Source organism: Symphodus melops, assembly GCF_947650265.1.
Source record: "Symphodus melops genome assembly, chromosome: 22".
Classification (NCBI taxonomy): domain Eukaryota; kingdom Metazoa; phylum Chordata; class Actinopteri; order Labriformes; family Labridae; genus Symphodus; species Symphodus melops.
Genome location: NC_136712.1, coordinates 560,333 through 573,628, shown reverse-complemented (window position 1 = coordinate 573,628; position 13,296 = coordinate 560,333). Strand labels below are relative to the sequence as shown.

The following is a 13,296-nucleotide window of genomic DNA, read 5'->3' as shown; positions in this document are numbered from 1 at the left end:
GAAAGGTGGGGGCGGGAGGAGCACAGGCACATTTAGACCCTGTAGAAAACTCTTCTGTGTTACTACCCCCCTCCCCCCCCCCATTTTAACACCTTGGTTTCATCATTAAAAAAACAGAGATTAACATGTTTTCTGGTCTTGTCTTGTCGTGTGTTTCCACAGAGAGTTGAAGCCCTGCCCTCCGATCATCAGGGGAGTCGAACCCTCGCAGGAACCCCCTCCATCAGGACAGACTCATTCAAACTGCTGCTGCACTAAAAACAAAGCATCCACAAAGCCCCTTTTTAACTCTGTGCCTTCAACCAAGATTCACCGGTGATACTTCTAAAGCTTTTTCTTTTCTTTGTATGATTTAGATTTTGTATGGAGCAGGACTCTGAGGATATATCTGCCTGATGTAGGAGGGCCTGGGATCTGCTCTCACGCTTTGTCTCTCTGGAGAAAAGAAAAATATATACAATCCAACCTAACGAGGACATGCAAGTTTTAACGCCCTGAGGTGTTCTTTTTTTTTTCTACAAATCGTGTCAGTGATTTACTTCATTATCGGAAGAAATCCCTCGCTGTGCAATATCAGTCGATATTTATGTGAAGTTGTCATGTGGATGTAGACTCTGGACGAACTTTTTGGTTTATTTTTGTATCGATGTTTTCCTGATTTCTATTTTTCTAAAAAGATGACGGTGTAAAGACAATGAGAGAGGAGGAAAAACAAACAAACATCTGAACACAATGTGAGGGAGAGAGGACGTTTGCTTGTTGCTGAAGATGATTTTGTCCAACTTTAGTTTTCCCCTCCTGCTCCGACCAGGGCCAAAGCCATAGCCTATCTCAGATGACTATACGCTGGTGTTTGTTCCCTGACAGCACGATGCATTCAGGGTCTCCGAGCGAGGAGCCGACGCCACACGCTCCTCTCGTCCAGTCGTCTGAGCTGTTGGATTCTTTGAGCGATGTTCACTTAGTTCAGGGGTTTGAATCTGAAGTGTTTAGTATTCTCTACCTTTGTGTGGCCTGTTCTCTTTGCTGTTATTTTGTACTTCCTCCTACATATCAATCGAGCAACTATAAGTGGCATGAGTACGTGTGTACCTGAGAAACATGAGTGAGTGCGTTTGCCAGAATGGAGGTGAAATACTGTGAATTCTCAAATCTGAAGCAGATTAACGGCCTGTTCTTCTGTAGGCAGCGAATTTCAAAACAAAAGACACAAAACTGGCTTCATCATGAGGAATCTCCTGGTATTTTGTCCCTTCAGACTCCCTGTAGATAGTGGACCTCAGTCTCCCTGTAGTCTCACACACTGACCTTTGTCACCATTGACCTGATGACATCACACTGACCTTTGTTACCGTTGACCTGATGACATCACACTGACCTTTGTTACCGTTGACCTGATGACATCACACACTGACCTTTGTTACTGTTCCTTTGAACTGTTTGACCTCACTTTGGGATCCCTCACCACTTCCTGTTTCTGTGCTTATCATCTACCAGGAAGGGCCTAACTTTATTTCAAAATAAAAGCTGGGTTGAATTTAAACATCAAGTACTCTGAGTTTAAGATAGAACATGAATTAAAAATAGAAGCCTCCCAATTTCTTTTGTTTTACATGCAAAATATTTGAATTTAAAAAATGCAATTTAAAATGCACTTGAAGGTGATTAACTATTAAAATATAGCAGCTGACTGCAATTTAAAAATAAAATGACAGCGCTAATTATGAGCTATAATTTTACAACTGGTTTAAGCTGACAGTACTTTGCTTCCTGTGTGCTTTAATTTTGAAATAATGTAAGGCATTTCCTGTAGATGGAAGGTTGGGACATGAAGTTCATTTAGGTTTGAATGCAGAATTAAAAATATTGAAATCAGGATTTCCAGATGTTCAGAGGTTTTGAATGAAAAAAAAAACTGTATCTACTGAAAGAACGTCATGTCGTGTTTAAGAAGAGTTGAAGGTGCTTTTTTTGTCCGTCATGTCTTTTTTTGACGAGAATGCATCATCATCCAACCTTTGAATCCTGCACTAGATGTGTGCCTTTAAGCTGATGTTAGGATGGCAGTGCATAAAGCCACAGGCAGATCTGTTCTACTCATGTTCGTGGCCGTTCACAGACGAGTGAGAAAACACGATTTCAGATCCATTTGATTCATGAATAAACGGTTAGACATCATGAGGAGTACAACGACTAATATGTAACAACAGAGCAACAGAAAGAAAGAGGCTGAAACTGATAAAAAAAAATAACAATTCAAACTAAAATATGATCACGTTCATGTTCAATGAAAGATTAAAAAAAAGCCCCAGGCCTCTTTGAGAATTTACAGTATTTCCTCTCTTTTTGTTTCTATCCTGTTTCCTGCAGTTGTGAAATGTGATCTGTGTTTCCTTGAAGCTGCTTTCCCTTTACTGTGTAGATCGGAGATGTCCAGCCTTATCCTGAAGTCCTACAAACATCCTCACACACACACACACACACACACACACACACACACACACACACACATTCAGGTTTAACATGCATCAATAACTCAAATCAACTGCATCAGAGGAACATGACTTAGTTTGCACCTTTCAAGGAATCGTCAATTTTACACTTCAGATTAGATTTGTGTCAAGTAAATTCACTTGTTTCACAGTTTGTGTTTCTTTATCTTTAAAGGAGCAGTATGTAACTGTGACAACTAGTGTTTAAAATGGGTACTGCAGTCCACATTTTAAACATTACAGGGACACTTTTATATAAACCTGCTGAATCAGTGTTTACAAAAAAATATCAACTTGAGTACAGGGTGCTGGATAAAAAACAGTCAGAAGCTGCTTAAGTTAAATGAAGTGTTCGACAAACCCTCAAATGTTCTGATTCCTTTGAAGGTACAAACTGGAGCTGCTAGTTCCACAGATTTTATTTTCCTTTAATCATATCCGCATTTCCTGAACACATATCTTGAAAGCGACTGTTTGTAGGCAAACCTGCAAAGTGTATCTTTCCTCTTAATGCATGATTTTAATTGAATACAACCCTTCATTTATATCCAACAGGGATGTTGTGTTCTACCAGCAGTAGGTAGTTTCCCTCTGTGTGGAGTCCGTACACTTTGCTGCCTGTGAGTGTGAAGCTGCCTCCGTCCATCAAGTACCTTTACTGACACCGTTCCCCAAAACAACGCTGCCAAATTGGTCTGAAAAAGCCAACTTTATTTTTTCTGACGTTCTCTGTGTATAAGTGGTTTAAGTGTAACACATGTTAAACCTCATCCCGTTAATGTTACATTGTGTTTTTAAGGAAATGAATCCTGTTTGTTAAACTGTTAATAATATATGCAGAAGAGTTATGAAATAAACTGAAACAAACTCAAACTGGTGGTGTTTAATATTTGTGTTCTGTAAGATGACAACGTTTTTTTATTGTATTTTAAAACTGTCAGCAAATTGTCACAAAGGTTGTCATTCTACTTTTAAAATAAAAATAAACATGTATATTTTTAGTCCACTAGATGGAGCAATTGGAGCGTTTTAGTTGCCCTGGTACATCAAGTTGTTTTAGCGTTTGCCCCAGAAATAATAAATAATAAATTATTTTTAAATCATGTGATCGTTTTTTTTTCTTCCTGTTTTGCAATTAAGACTTTTTCACGTTTTTTATTGTGAACAGAAGAAGGAAGGCTGGGATGACAGGAGCCAGTGTTCACTATGATTTGAAATAAAATATAGTTTGTATTGATCAATAAATACAAAACTGCAGGTGACAACATTTGAATTCCATGTGACCTGCATGACATTGACCATCCTACATGTTAACTTACTCCATTTAGAGAAACAAACAACATAGTAATTAAGTGAAATCAATATAAGACAGATGTGTGTCTAGAGATTACTGATTCAATTCGACACATCTCAAATATGAGAAATGTGTTTCAGAATATGTAACTGTCTTTGAAACAGCCAGTTGAACCCAAACGTTTAGAAGAAGAGTTTAATTCGTTCTGACTCTACTTGTGCAATATGTACGTGGTGGCCTATTGACGAGGTTACTCTGAGGAAAAGGACGATAAAATAATAATAATAATAATAATAATAAAAAGCAATCGCAGAAAACAGCGATACACGTCTCTAAAACACGTTTCTTTTTCAATTGGAGAAACCACAATAAACGTTTTTTTTAAACTTCCGCATTCGAACGATGAATGGCGCTCTCCCGGATCAGCCAATCACAGAGTGGGGACAGCGCAGTCTGATTTACATAAGGTGTGTTTAAAGCCAGCTCGCGCTGCTCTCTCAGCACGCAGTTTTCTCTCAAAGAAATTCAGCAAACATGCCAGAAACAGGAGGAAAAGGAGCTCCCAAGAAAGGCTCTAAGAAAGCCCAGACTAAGAACCCCGCAAAGGGTGGCAAGAAGAGGAGAAAGACCAGGAAGGAGAGCTATGCTATCTACGTCTACAAGGTGCTGAAGCAGGTCCACCCCGACACCGGGATCTCCTCCAAGGCGATGGGCATCATGAACTCCTTCGTCAGCGACATCTTTGAGCGTATCGCTGGTGAAGCCTCTCGATTGGCTCACTACAACAAGCGCTCCACCATCACCTCCAGAGAGATCCAGACCGCTGTCCGCCTGCTCCTCCCCGGAGAGCTGGCCAAGCATGCTGTGTCAGAAGGTACCAAGGCTGTCACCAAGTACACCAGCTCCAAGTAGACTCTTCTACTGACCCACCGACCCAAAGGCTCTTTTAAGAGCCACCCATCTTGTCTATGAGAGCTAATCCTCACAAAAATCTAACCTACATACTTTTATATACACAATGTGATGCACACTTCCCAGATATTACATGAATTTATATAGTAAATTTATAACTTCAGTTACAGTTCTGTACACTTGAATCCTTGTTATGCAGTTAAACTATAGAACACACTCCTGATTGTGCTGTTCAATTTAGCCTGAATACTTCCAGTTCTGCTGTCATGAAACGGGGAAAAAGACCTGATAAACGATCTGGACCTTAATACTTGGTGCTTATGATAATATTAAATATATACAATAATTACCACTGTGTTGAGAGTTGACTTTAAAGCCATGCATCTGATACAAATGACAATACAAACAAACTGAAATTTTTAATACTTGTCCCGATGGAAAAAAGGTAAAGACACCTTGTGTGTAAGAGGAGGCTGTTTGATTTTACATGAAAACATCATGAATAATCTGAAAAGCAAATTGATAGTTTACACATATCTCGGCTGATTTTTCAACATTTTTGGAGACTAATCTAAAGTGTATTATTCCTTGGTTTCAGAGAGTCCTATGAATACCGTCTGTGAGTTATATTTAGGTCAGTCCGGCCTGTTATCTGCTTGTTTGTGAAAACAAAGTGAAATGGAAAAAGCCCACCCAAACAATAAAGTCTGACATTTTGTAATAATGAAAACTAAGACATTAACAAGCAAGGCACTAACAATAAAAAAAACCGTCTGCATTATGATTAATCCAACTGCTGGGTTTAGTTTCAGTTGTTTCCTGTAACGTTTCCTTCTTGTAAATAGACTAACCGCCTCAATGTACTTCCGCATTCTAATGCTGAATGACGCTCTCCCGGTTCAGCCAATCACAGAGTGGGGACAGCACAGTCTGCTTTACATGAGGTGTGTTTAAAGGCAGCTCGCGCTGCTCGCTCAGCACGCAGTTTTCTCTCAGAAAAGTCCAGCGAACATGCCAGAAACAGGAGGAAAAGGAGCGCCTAAGAAGGGCTCAAAGAAAGCCCAGGCGAAAAACACCGGCAAAGGTGGCAAGAAGAGGAGAAAGACCAGGAAGGAGAGCTATGCTATCTACGTCTACAAGGTGCTGAAGCAGGTTCACCCCGACACCGGGATCTCCTCCAAGGCGATGGGCATCATGAACTCCTTCGTCAGTGACATCTTCGAGCGTATCGCTGGTGAAGCCTCCAAACTGGCTCACTACAACAAGCGCTCCACCATCACCTCCAGAGAGATCCAGACCGCTGTCCGCCTGCTCCTCCCCGGAGAGCTGGCCAAGCATGCTGTGTCAGAAGGTACCAAGGCTGTCACCAAGTACACCAGCTCCAAGTAGACTCTTCTACTGACCCACCAACCCAAAGGCTCTTTTAAGAGCCACCCATCTTGTCTCTGAGAGCTAATCCTTTAGTGCATCACTTAAACGGTTTAATATGACTATCCAGGCACAACATGTTACATTAATCACATTTTCTATTTTCCAGGTATGTAAAACACAAACTGTATTGTCAGTAACCTGTACTCTCTGCATACAGTATAAATGCTAACAATTAACTAAAAATATAAGCCGATAAATCAAGACTAATGTATACAACAGAAAACAAAAAAACCCCCGTGCTAACCATTAAAGTAAACAGGAGGTAGTTATCTTTAGTAGTGATGGGAATTCCGGCTCCTTTTAGCAACCCCACTCTTTTGGCTTGGCTCACCAAAAAGAGCCAGCTCTTTCGGCTCCCAAATGGCTCTCAAGATTTTTTGTAAAAATATGCATAATATCAAATGTTTTTGACATAAACACTTATTTATACACTGCAGAGTTACAGCTTGAAGAGGAAACCGAGAGAGAGAGTCAAAAACCCAAATAAACAAGCGGCCCTGGTCAGGATTTTTGAAATATCGAGGTCAACGTTTGAAAAACATTTATTTTAGGCAAAACTGTTTAGTGAGTCTTTGTATGAGTGTGTTGCTGCAATCAGAAAATATATAAAACTATAACTGAAGTATTTGTGTGTGTGGTGTTGCCCGCTCACAATAAACAACTAAGGTGATCTCTAACTGTATATTAAGTGTTTGGTATAGGATATGGCGATTGAGTGATATAGAGAGACTCTGGTCTTTGTATGTAACTGGGTCCTGGGCTGATAATGGGCTTTCTGGACCTGACTCCACATTCATCTCACTGGTTCCTTCTCCTGCTCGTTCTCTCTCCTCTCCTCCTGTCTCATCCTCTGTTAAATTTTTAAAATTAAAAGCCTCAGTATACTGAGTCATGATTATTACAATTGTAATGCCATGTTTAGTCACAGTATTACTTATTCATCCAAATAATATTATAAAATGCTGTTCAGCCTTGAACATGAACTTCAAATACTCTGATTCATGTCCTTTCATTTTTCAGCCCAGGCTACATTTACATCTTTATTGTCTATCTGTTGCATCTATAGGCTCATTCACTGTTTCTCATTCTCTTAGCTTATTACAGTTTTGGTCACCAAACACCTAAACATATAAAAAATAAATGGTGACAATGTCTCTAAATGAAGGAACACTACACCAAATCCTCTTTCTAAAAAATTGGAGAAACCACAATAAACGTTTTTGTTTTACTTCCGCATTCGAACGATGAATGGCGCTCTCCCGGATCAGCCAATCACAGAGTGGGGACAGCGCAGTCTGATTTACATAAGGTGTGTTTAAAGCCAGCTCGCGCTGCTCTCTCAGCACGCAGTTTTCTCTCGAAGAAATTCAGCAAACATGCCAGAAACAGGAGGAAAAGGAGCTCCCAAGAAAGGCTCAAAGAAAGCCCAGACTAAGAACCCCGCAAAGGGTGGCAAGAAGAGGAGAAAGACCAGGAAGGAGAGCTATGCTATCTACGTCTACAAGGTGCTGAAGCAGGTCCACCCCGACACCGGGATCTCTTCCAAGGCGATGGGCATCATGAACTCCTTCGTCAATGACATCTTCGAGCGTATCGCTGGTGAAGCCTCCAAATTGGCTCACTACAACAAGCGCTCCACCATCACCTCCAGAGAGATCCAGACCGCTGTCCGCCTGCTCCTCCCCGGAGAGCTGGCCAAGCATGCTGTGTCAGAAGGTACCAAGGCTGTCACCAAGTACACCAGCTCCAAGTAGACTCTTCTACTGACCCACCAACCCAAAGGCTCTTTTAAGAGCCACCCATCTTGTCTGAGAGTTAATCCTCACGCAACTATAACATGCATACTTCTATATACACAATACACTGACTTCCCAGATACTTGAATTTATATAGAGCCTCTTAATTGTAAATTAAATGTAATGCACACAAGCTGAAAGTACAATGCATAACTGTTCTTGTTAACATACTACACAGGATATAATTTCTTTAACTATTTAAAGCAATGTTACGTTCAGTTAAACATGACTTATAAAAAAAGGCTGTTAATTTGTCACATTTTCCGACTATCTAGAATGATTCAGATCCTGGTAACTATTCTATATTTTAATAAAAACCCTTTTCTGGCATATTTATCATTTATCATAAAGGCAGTTGCATATGGCTCTGATATGATCAAAATCTGTAGTAGTAGTCGAGAGGTTGAAGCAAACTATTTTCATATTGTTGAACCTGAATAGATTACCTGCTTTGCAAAAACGTCACAACAAAAAGCAACCTGAGCCATTGTTTACATGTGTCAAATTAAAAAGCATTCTTTTGCTGATGAGAAGATGTAGTATATTATGTTACTGTTCTGTCAGTGTATGCACTGTGTTTGTTCCAGTGAAAATGGATATGTTGAATAGATCATGGAGCACATTAAGTATAGATGAGATTGAACATGTCTGTATGGATTTGAGCCCTCAGTTTGATGTGGTGGCTCTTAAAAGAGCCGTTGTGGTTTTCCTAGTGGGTGTCGGGGGTTTAAGCTCGCTCTCCACGGATACGGCGGGCCAGCTGGATGTCTTTGGGCATGATGGTGACCCTCTTGGCGTGGATGGCGCACAGGTTGGTGTCCTCGAACAGGCCCACCAGGTAAGCCTCGCTGGACTCCTGCAGCGCCATGACGGCGGAGCTCTGGAAGCGCAGGTCGGTCTTGAAGTCCTGAGCGATCTCCCTCACCAGGCGCTGGAAGGGCAGCTTACGGATGAGCAGCTCGGTGGATTTCTGGTAACGACGGATCTCCCTCAGAGCCACGGTGCCGGGCCTGTAACGATGGGGCTTCTTCACTCCGCCGGTGGCTGGGGCGCTCTTACGAGCGGCTTTGGTGGCCAGCTGCTTCCGGGGAGCTTTTCCTCCGGTGGATTTACGGGCGGTCTGCTTGGTTCTTGCCATGTTTCTACTTTCCTTAAGTCAGGGGAAGAAGGTATGACTTTCACCCCGCGCTGCCTCGACTATATAGCCAGAGCGTGAGCGCGGAATTCTCTGATTGGACGAGAGCGTGCACGTGATACAGCCAGCCTCTATTTATTTCCCTCTCTCGCGCGCGCCTCAGGGCAAACGGCTGAGGAAATTCAAATGTTTAATACTATTGAACTAAAGTTTCATTGATTATAACTTCCGGCTGATGAAATATTGACTCCACCCAAACTTTCTGTCACTGTGATGCATCTGGCGGTTACTTTTATGGATTATACACAGCTCTGTCATGGCAAACACCAACATGTTGTGTAAACAGTAATATACTAAAGAAGCCAAAGTTTACATCAATGACTCCCAACTTTATTTTAAACAGGGCAACTTTCCAATCTGAAAGATTCTCCTCTTGGATCGAGCCGTCGCCCTGTTTGAAGTAAAGTCGCTCATTTGGGAGCTTGAACAGTGTGCAGACATTTCTCTTTATCCTGCAGTTTGAAGGCGACTTCTGTCACCCATTTTTTTCTCAGATTTGCAGGTTTTTAATGTAACCTAAAAAGATGTAGTCCATTTAAGCACACTTCTTCAGGCTCCATTAATCCTCTGGTAATCTTTCTCTTACTGTTTGCTCTCTGTGTTTGCAGTAAAACCTGCATCAGCCAGATCAGGAGTTTTATCATCTGTGCAGGTTGTGAAGAAACATCAAACCTACTTCTAAAAGTCTGATTACCTTCAGTTAGACATGGCTGATAGAATTCGTTATAATTTACAAGTATAACTAATATTAAATCCTGAATGATGGCATTTTTAGTCTTTTTTTTTTTTACATTGCATTTATAATGTTTTATTGCTCTGATAACCTGCTGCAGCAACACCACTATTTACATAAATCACACATATATTTTCTGTTCCTGCTCAAGTTAAGTACATTTCTTTATTATGTATGAGCCTAATTATAATTGCACAGGTTTAATTTATCATGTTTACTCTTAGTCATATTAGGGGGCTTGTAAATCTTGTTTCAGGTTTATTATATACTGAAAGTGAATACTGTATGTGATGCCTTGAATTTCCCTCGGGATTAATAAAATATATTTTATCTATTTCCCAGTTTGGGATCAATAAAGTAAAATGATATGTATGCCATGCAACTAGCTGCTGTTGTAAATGTAAAAGTAGAGACGGTGTGAAGAAGGAGCTCTCAGGTGAAAGGTGGGTGGCTCTTAAAAGAGCCTTTGGTTTGATGGACGTAAACGTTGGTTTACTTCTTTGCTTTCTTGGTTGCAGGTTTCTTGGTTGCAGGTTTCTTGGTTGCAGGTTTCTTGGCTGCAGGTTTCTTGGCTGCTGGTTTCTTGGCTGCTGGTTTCTTGGCTGCTGGTTTCTTGGCTGCAGCCTTATTGACAGACTTGGGCTTGGCGACCCTCTTTGCTGCTGTTTTCTTGGGGGTGGTTGCCTTCTGCTTAACACCTGTCGTCTTCTTCTTTGGGGCAGCTGCCTTGGCCTTACTCGGTGATTTCTTGACGCCAGCCTTCTTCTTCGGGGAGGACTTGGTTACTCTTTTGACGGTCTTCTTCGCTGCTGGCTTCGCGGCTTTCTTGGCCAGTTTGACAGACCCGGACGCGCCGACTCCCGTGACATGCTCAAGAGTGCCATTATCTTCAAGCTTCTTCAGGGTGCGTTTGAGCTGACTGTAGTTGTCGCAGCCTTGAGTTTCCAAATACTTCTTTATGTTGACGATCGACACACCTTTGCGGCTTTTGCAAGCAGTCACCTGTGCAACAATCAGCTCTCCGTATCCAAGTCCGGGCTTCTTGGCCGGCTTTGCCTTCCTCTTCACCGGCTTGGCAGCAGCGGGTGCGGCGGGTGCGGCTTCTACGGCTTCTGCCATCTTGATGAGTGTTATCTGTTTTAGTTTCTTAATTTCCTTTCTCCTTGAATGGTTCGACTGAATGACTCTGAAATCCCGAGTTGTACTTAAACACACCATGAGAACCGCAGAGACTCAACTCCACCCAACGCTCAGCAGCGCGACACAAAGTGTGTGTCACTTTGTGTTTTCTCTCCACCGAAAAAGCTTTAAAATACACAAAAATAACCGCAACAAAGATGTCAAAATGAACTAAAGTAGCAGGAAACATGTCCATTTTAAGATATAAGTCGAGTAAAGCTTTGAATGTGGTCGCATTGTCATTTGTAAGACTTTAAACCTCACCAAACTAGGGCTGTGTGGACTTTTGTGTAACAACTTTTCCTCCAAATTTCTCTCATAAATGCTCAGAAATAAACCCAACTACAAATGAAATAAGCCAGATGTTAAGAAAACATGATGGTTTAAAGATTCAGCGTGAAAAAAGTAATTTTTTAAAGGTACTTTTGTTTAAAACAGACTTTAGATCCACACATGCAAACACACTCAGCTCTCCACAATAGTGAAACATGGCTGTAAGTGTCTATCAATGATTTGATGTTTTTATAAACGATCCACACACATTAAGGAGACATGTATAGTATGTTTGGGTTACTGAAGAGATTACACATCCAACTTCTTTTATTTGCGTCGTTTTTCAACTTTTACAAACACTAGGCTGTAGGCTTAGTGCTGCTCTATGTGGGTCAGAACCTCTGCAGATATGTTTTGAGAGAAGTACTTTCTATTTCAACATATTTGAACATTTCTTCTGCTTTTAAAGGTCATGGAAACCTGAATTACATTACAACTAAAGATGTAAAAAGATCATCATGTGGACCATTATATAGATCAATTGATTTACTATTATTGCCTTTTTGTCTTTTTTATGGCTCCACCCCACTGCATAGCCTACTGTGAAATCTTTATTAAGTCGGGTATTTGTGATTAATTGTCAATTGGAAATCTCATAATTACAACATTTTCAAGTGACACAATCATAAAATGTCTTATTGTGTGTTATGTTGTTCATGCAGTTGAGAGCTGTAGCAGAGTTCAAACCATAAATGGTTTATATATTGATTGTGTTTGCTGATGTTAAAGTACAGCGAGCTGCTGAGGGTTAAAAAAGAGTTTTTGTTTTTAGTCCTTAGTTGTTTATATTAAATCAGGGGAAACAATCCTTATAACAAAGAGGATTACATATCGGCTAAATGTGGTCAGAACTCTATATTTAAAAAAAAAAAAGGATAGGCATTATTTGCTTCAAGCACAGGCTAACTCGGTTCTTATAGAGTGGCCAGCTATATCAGTCTTGAGTATCATAAATATATAACCTACTTCATATACAGTTTGGTTATTAAACCTACCAGTTATCATAATGTTTTAGGCTAAATAAATGTGGCATTAATTAACTCAATCTGTCCCTAATCATGTCACAATATTGAAGAGAGGTGGGACAAAAAATGACTAAGTTTCTCTGCAGCACATCCTGTTTCATGCATTGTATTAAAAATGTCAAACTACATTGTCCTCATTAACTTCATTATGTGCTTTAACCCTTTGCATTAAGATCAATTCTCCTTGTCTTATTTGAAACCTGTGTAGGCCTATATTTAATTTTCACATACCTTTATTAAAGATGTTAGATCGCTTTGATGCATGAGAAATCTTTCTTTTTACAGTCATTGTTAGCTTTTGGGTTCTTATAGGGTAGCCTATAGATGTAAGAGTTTCTCAATCTGTGGAGAAAATTGAGAAATATTCTTTGAAGTATATGATTAAATCTCTAGTTTGGCTGAACAGACAAATAGAATTAGTTCTTTATTCAGACTTTATTCAGTACAGTGTGAGAAGTTTCTCTACACATGGTTACGTCCAGGGCATCCAATCACTGATTAGTGCATTTTACAAATTCTCAAACAAATGCTAATGTCGTAGTGTTCATAATTACACAATGTCTAAACAGGACCAACATTGCCTCCTATATGATAAAATTGTTCTCTCTTCCTTGCTCAGAGTTGGTTCTGATCACTGCAAGATTAAACATCCTTTCTCGGATTCTCATCCCCTAATTTAGGGGCTCTCTGAGAGGAGTCTCAGAAAGTTTGTGAATATGGGTCCAGGTGTCTTTGTGCAAGCTATCATTAAAAGCATATTTATTGTATATTTGATTTGTATATTTATTTGGTTTTAATACTTGGTATACAGACCAGGATATACTTATTGTGTTCCAGTGTTTACAGCATCTGGTAGTGTGATTTGGTGGGTTTCTTTATTATCTTCTGTCGGGTGGAGCTTTTTGT

At 40.3% G+C, this 13,296-nt stretch overlaps 5 protein-coding genes across 5 annotated transcripts; 3 read left to right on the top strand and 2 right to left on the bottom strand.

Annotated features, from left to right (window-relative positions):
- Positions 1-4,275: 4,275 nt before the first annotated feature.
- Positions 4,276-4,749, top strand: LOC306817952 (histone H2B 1/2-like). The gene has a single exon (XM_079335226.1). The coding sequence runs from the start codon at positions 4,321-4,323 to the stop codon at positions 4,696-4,698; it is 378 nt and encodes a 125-aa protein (XP_079191352.1). The 5' UTR covers positions 4,276-4,320; the 3' UTR covers positions 4,699-4,749.
- A 945-nt stretch (positions 4,750-5,694) lies between these two features.
- Positions 5,695-6,133, top strand: LOC306818204 (histone H2B 1/2-like). The gene has a single exon (XM_079335604.1). It carries the CDS (start codon positions 5,710-5,712, stop codon positions 6,085-6,087), a length of 378 nt encoding a protein of 125 aa, XP_079191730.1. The 5' UTR covers positions 5,695-5,709; the 3' UTR covers positions 6,088-6,133.
- A 1,329-nt stretch (positions 6,134-7,462) lies between these two features.
- LOC306817864 (histone H2B 1/2-like) lies at positions 7,463-7,929 on the top strand. The gene has a single exon (XM_079335075.1). It carries the CDS (start codon positions 7,506-7,508, stop codon positions 7,881-7,883), a length of 378 nt encoding a protein of 125 aa, XP_079191201.1. The 5' UTR covers positions 7,463-7,505; the 3' UTR covers positions 7,884-7,929.
- Positions 7,930-8,594: 665 nt separating this feature from the next.
- On the bottom strand, positions 8,595-9,064 carry LOC306818238 (histone H3.2-like). Its single transcript, XM_079335688.1, has one exon. The coding sequence runs from the start codon at positions 9,061-9,063 to the stop codon at positions 8,653-8,655; it is 411 nt and encodes a 136-aa protein (XP_079191814.1). The 5' UTR covers position 9,064; the 3' UTR covers positions 8,595-8,652.
- Positions 9,065-10,293: 1,229 nt separating this feature from the next.
- On the bottom strand, positions 10,294-11,404 carry LOC306818217 (histone H1.5-like). The gene has a single exon (XM_079335625.1). It carries the CDS (start codon positions 11,069-11,071, stop codon positions 10,346-10,348), a length of 726 nt encoding a protein of 241 aa, XP_079191751.1. The 5' UTR covers positions 11,072-11,404; the 3' UTR covers positions 10,294-10,345.
- Between the last annotated feature and the right edge of the window lie 1,892 nt (positions 11,405-13,296).